The sequence below is a fragment of the Anastrepha obliqua genome, chromosome 2 (genome assembly GCF_027943255.1).
Source record: "Anastrepha obliqua isolate idAnaObli1 chromosome 2, idAnaObli1_1.0, whole genome shotgun sequence".
Classification (NCBI taxonomy): Eukaryota; Metazoa; Arthropoda; class Insecta; order Diptera; family Tephritidae; genus Anastrepha; species Anastrepha obliqua.
Window position 1 is genome coordinate 87,988,951 of NC_072893.1, and position 6,292 is coordinate 87,995,242.

Sequence of the window (6,292 nt, forward strand, 5' to 3'; positions counted from 1 at the left end):
TAGGATTGCCTAAACAGTTAATTGATCTTACTTTGCAACGCCTAAAAGTATACCAACTTCTTTTGACGAATCAACTTTTTGTGCATTCAATACATACATAATTTCATACCATGTGTTGATTGAATGACAATCGACCGTTAGAAATTGTTACTCACACATCAGAAACTAATACGTATTTAGTAAAGTAAATTTGTATAATACACGTATAAGTATACCACTGAGTGGAAAAATAAAATGTTCTTTATGATGAAATTGCTGCTGCTGCAGTTTAATACTCTACAGCAGTAATGTTGCACGTTTACTCTGTATTTATGTCGATTAAAACCAACTATACAAACGAACTATGTACACAAGTGTGTACTTAATGTCTGTCTGTATCCACATTGCATACTCGCTCGTTCGCTTTAACATATTTTGTAAAAAGGGCTCTAACTTGCAGATACATACTAGCACAAAGCGCTATTTACATAAAAGCCAACGCATCTAACAACAGCTGCACATTGTTAGCTGCATGCAACATCTGTTTAACGCGCCCGCGCGCACACAATTGGGTTGGGAGTCATTAACTGCCTTCTTTCTACCTTTACAAAATACGCGCTCACATTTGGTTACGAGTTTGTATGTACAGTTGCGAACAAGAAAATAGCAGTAGCCTTATAGTTTCTTTAAAACACACTTACTTTTTAAAATACACAAGTCTTCAAAAGTTTAGATTTTCATTTAAGATAAACTGCACGAAAAACAAAAAATAAACAAAAAAAAATTATTAAATTCAAACAATATTTACCAATAGTTAACTCTTCTATTATTAAAATAACAGTGAAGTAGTAGCAGAAACATTACATATTTCTTTTAGTTTAAATTGAGTAAAATATTTTTAAAATTATAGTTTAGCTGTTTTAGCGACTGTTTGTAAAAGCGACGGTTTTTTCGCTTTAATTAATGTATCAATTCTTAATTCGTTTTTAGCATTTAAATATTATCTTAAGATTTTTTTTACCGCTATTTTAATATTTTTTAATATTATTTATAAAATAATTTTTTTTAATATAAGTTTTTTTAACACAATTTTATCTTTATTTACATACAGTCAGCGTCAAAGGAAAGTGTACACCACATATTGACAAGTTTTAACTATTTATTTTTTAATTTCCATTATTTGTTTTTAATATAGTTCTACTACGAAAAAAACACATAACGCAAAGTTTTCAGCTTTGTACAAAACTTATAAAAATTCGGCAATATCAAGCTTTTGAATCAGAATTTCTGGAAAAATTTTAAGCATGCAGTTTTGAAGACCATTGACTTTTTTGTGCAATGAAGTGGTTTAAAAATTGCATTGACTTTTGACTTTCTGACCATTTTTCCTGCTGACAGTATTGGGTGTTTTCCTCCATATAACGAATACTCAATATTTTTTCAATGTCATTATCCACGATGTATTGAATGAAAAGGTATGGCCAATATCAAAGCGTCTCTGGGCGAATTGGAGGAATCAGCTGATTTGCTAACGTAACAGAGGTTTGGTTACGAAAGAGGGCGGCAAAAACTGAGAGTGTGTTGGTGATGTATGAAAAAATCAACGCAGTAACAGCTGAAGTTACTCACAATTTTACTTTAGATGGCCGAATCTTGTGTTTTATAATCCTTGACTTTGTAATTTCATTCTTGTTGGATCACTTTCCCAAGCTGTTCGTTATCCGACAGTTTCGCACGTTGTCATTCACTTGTTCGCAATGCTATTTATTTTATGTCTTTGGCTTTCTTTGGCTTCTTTTCACAGCAAAAAGTCGATTGTTTCAACTTTTCTGTTCCTTGGTCTTTGGCGTGTTGTGATGTGAAACGGCGTCATCTTCTGATCGTCCAATATTAGACCGCGGATTTTATCGATAATTTTTGGTTTCCTCAAATGGGATACTATATCGCTCAGCCTCATTTTTATTGGTACGACCGCATAGAAATTGAACTGAATTTGAATTGAATTGAACTGTGAGGTGAATAGTTCCATTCATTGGTGAAGAATCCTTGTAATAGTTTTAAAGCTTTTGTTTAGTTTGTATTATAGTGTGAAATGAACACACGAAGTTCCCTTTTTTCAAAGAACGAAAATATCTGTTATTTAAAAAATTTTAAACTAAAAAATCATTATGAGAAAGCTGTAGCACCTACTGTCAGCGCCAAACGAAAGTATAACCCCAACAATTGATCAGCTTTGACTATTTTTTGTTTTTTGTAGTTTCAATAATTTTTTATAAAAGTATAGTTCGTACTACAACAAGAACTATATTAAAGTAAAGTTTTGAACTTTGTATAAAATTTCTAAAAATTCCGTAAATTTTCATAAGAATTTTAAACTCTTTACTTAGAATTTTAAGAAACTTTTTGAGTATGTAGTTTTATAGATCATTGAATAATGTGAAATTTTCAAGTAGTTCAAAAATCGCGTTGATTTTTGACAAGTTTTTTGCTGTCCGTGTAATTGTTGGCCTACTTGAAACTTGAACTTCACTATATTTAAATTTAATGAGTTATGAAATTGCATACCTGAAATTTAACAGAAATTCTTAAGAATTGAATTAAAAAAAAAAAAAAAAATATATTTTCCAAACAGGAGTGTTATTTTGATATTCAAAGAAAAATGCTATTTTTTAATATAAATGATCGGATGTTTATTTCATTATAAAGAGAATGGTATGCCGTTAATAGTGGAAAATAAATGACCACCACGACCACGCTTACAGGACAATATCCTTTTCATGAAATTTTCCATAACCGAATTGCAAAGTGGCTGCCCAATGTCCTCGATAGCCTCACGACTTCCATCTTTTAGGTCTTGAATCAACCCTGGGCTGTTGGCGTAGACCTTCTCTTTCACGTCGCCCCAAAGAAAAAAGTTACAAGGTGTTAAATCACAAGATCTCGGTGGCCAATTCTGATCACCTCTTCGGGAGATAACACGGTCCGGAAACTTTTACCGTAAAAGATCAATGGTTTCGTTGCTTGTATGGCACGTAGCCCCGTCTTGTTGAAAATAAACTTTGCTCAATTCAATACCATCCAATTCCGGCCATATAAAATCGTTAATCAGCTCTCGATAGCGCAATCCATTCACCAATAACACCTGTTATTGGAAAACCCTTTTGTGGAAACTTGCCAATATATGGTGTACACTTTCTTTTGACGTTGACTGTATATACGTACTTGAAAAATATTGTTAAATTACCAAAATTTAGGTAAATTTTTATTATTTTTTAATTTTTTAATAATTTAGCGAAATAGTATAAATAAATTAATAATATTTTGAACTTTATTCAAATTCGCTTTAATTTTAATTAATTAATTAATTTTGACATATTTTGGACTTAAACATTAAACAGTAAATTTATGTTTAAGTAAATTAAATGAATTTAATTAAATTGAACTTCGTTTTTGCGACCAATCCCAGGAGACTCCAATGCACCTTCTCCTGGAATGCAGCGCCATAGCGCGGAGAAGGTTGAGACATCTTGGCTGCAGACTGGGAAGTCATCTGCACATGATCAGAATTTGGTCTACGGACTTTTTCCGTTTTTGCAATAAGTCCCAGGAGACTCCAATGCACCTTCTCCTGGAATGCAGCGCCATAGCGAGGAGGACATCTTGGCCAACTGCAATCAGAGTAAAGACACATACGCTCGATCCAACCCAGCTTCATCCAGAGTTTAATAAGGGAACTGGGTCTGGATGGGGTACTGTGCTGAGCGGAAGGTACAAAGGGCCATGAGGTCGAAGTGCGAACTTCATAAGGAATCTAATCGAATCTAATAACTTACTTGCCATTTATTTAGTTTTATTTTAGGACTGAACAAATATCTGTCTTAAAAAACTTTTGCGTCTAGTTCTAAAAATAAAACTTATAACATAATACATTGGATCGCATTCAATTGTATGAGTTAAAAAATAATTAATATTTTTTTTTATGTTTTGGTAAAAAGTTAGAAAATAACAATTTGAAGATTATTTCAATGAAAGGCCTTATAACAGTTATTGGGTTGTTTTTTCATTTCTAAGACAATACTCGTCAGCGTCTAGCTGGTACAGCGAAACTATTAAACTATAAGTAAGACGGCATTTTTTAGAGTCGGTGCCATACGCTGCGTTTACTCTATTATAAACATTAAGTGTTGTATTTTATACTTTGTTTAATAAAAATAATAATACATATGAGGCGTTCTTTTAAACAATACCTAGACTAGCAAGTATTGCCGTTTGTTTAAAATTTTAGGGCCATATCATAGTCCCAACCTTTTACTATTCAGCTTAGTTTTTCAGAGATACATATCGCAGCAAGTGAGCAAGAGTGTCATAATCAAACAAAAAATTGATACTGCTATTTTCATATCCACAGCTGTATGTACAAGTGTGTGTGAGTGGACCGCATAAGACTTTCACGCTTAGTGTCCCCTGGTGATCTGTTCGCTTTGGTGGGCGTTTGCAGGCTGACCATTCTCTGTCGAGTTGGTCGGATGTAAAAATAGCAAACACAAAAAAAAAAGATATATCAGTAGCATTTGTTTGTTAAGTAAATACATAAAAACACCACTTTTTGCACCGTTTATTGCACACTTTATGTCTGTTGATACTCCTATTATAATTTGCTGCCGTTAATATACACCGTTAAATACACGCATACTCGTTTTAAAGCGGTTACACCCACTATACCAGCAATGTCGTGGAAAATTGCCGTGAATAAAATATAAAAAATTTCGTCGCTAGGCGTTGCACCTGTCGCATTCCCTTTTTATGTTTTGCACGCGCATCATTAAATGAATTTGTATATACCGCCCAATCGTGCACACACACAAGCATACACAGGCATACTAACATCCCCTCACAAATCCACCGCTGTTGTGTGGCGGCCTCTGTAAGAGTATTTATGCATGTATGCACGTATATATGTATGTGTGTAGCATATTCGTTGTTTCCCTTTTTATCCTTTTTATTTATGTTTTAATCTTATCTCTTCGTGCTGTGCGCGAAACGCTTTCATTACGCCGTTATGTTTCTTCTTCTTGTTTTCCTGCTTCCGGCTCGTCATGCATTTTAGCCTTTGAGCTTTTCAGGCGCCAATTCCCCCTGCAAACATTCGTTGGTACAGATACACACAAACATAAACACAAACACAAACTCACACATTTACATTTAATTAAAAGTACTTTAGCACAATTTTTATCCTTTTCGCCAACTGTTTTTCTTATTTTTCAGTCAGCAACAAATTACATAATATTTCATACGAACTCACACTCCATTGTATGCATGCACACATACATACATTTATTTTTAAATACGTAGCTCCAAAATAAATAGTAACTTCAAATATGTACACCTCCATACATATGCACCTACAGTTTTATACTTAATTTTTCTCTGCTTCCTTACAGAGATGATGGAAAATATTACCGAAAGTTGGACCTATTACGTGTACGTGCTGCTGACACTGGTTCCAGTCTATTTGGCATTTCAATTAATTAAGTTTTTGGGCTGGGAATTGTTTGTCAACAACTGACACAAACTACATATGCAACAATAACAACAAGAGGCGTAAACGTGATTTTAGTCACATGCGTTGCGTTGAAGCTGATAAAATATAAATGAGTTGCAGACAAAATAAAAAGTAAGTAGTTGAGAATTTTCTTTAGAAACTTGTCGCATTTACAGTGGGCGGTCAATTTCTTGTTGAGAGTTTTGTCAAGACAATTTGGTTTATTTAAACTTTTTTGGTAGCAAGAAATTTCTTTAACATTTCGTAAATTGACCCAGGTCAGGCGTTCTAAACGTTTGGCTTTTATGAAAATGTGTACACATTGAAGTGTATAAGAGTGGGTTATTATATAAAGTAATCGGGGTAGATATACATATGTATGCATATATACATTGGCTCCATATTAGTCATCTCTGCACGATCGCCGACTTATGTTTCGGATCGTTGCTCTGGTAATAACGGAAATCTTGACATATTTCAAAAGAAGTTTCGCTGTTGAAAGAGCGGAACTTACTCTCATTATTTTGCGCGAAGAGAGTCGGCCGACTTCATTTCAAAGGCACTATGCGTTAAGATTAATACTTACCGAGTTTTCAAAATCCGACTGTTACAGCAAGTGACAGAATGGTAAGAAAGTTGCCTTTAACATTGTGCGCCCAGTAATGAAAACGCAGTGAAGTAATAATCAAAATATTCTCCTTTGAACTGTATACACTTCGGCATTCGCTTGAATCAATTGCACTTTTGGCACTCAAAAGTGTATACCTCCAA

At 33.8% G+C, this 6,292-nt stretch overlaps 1 protein-coding gene across 1 annotated transcript in view; it reads left to right on the forward strand.

Annotated features, from left to right (window-relative positions):
- Nucleotides 1-5,545, forward strand: part of LOC129236857 (uncharacterized) — a 32,817-nt gene extending 27,272 nt beyond the window's left edge. The window contains exon 2 of the mRNA XM_054871129.1: nucleotides 5,421-5,545. Coding sequence (XP_054727104.1) covers nucleotides 5,423-5,545 — 123 coding nt within the window. The 5' untranslated portion in view covers nucleotides 5,421-5,422. The remainder of the gene's footprint in view (nucleotides 1-5,420) is intronic.
- Nucleotides 5,546-6,292: the final 747 nt, after the last annotated feature.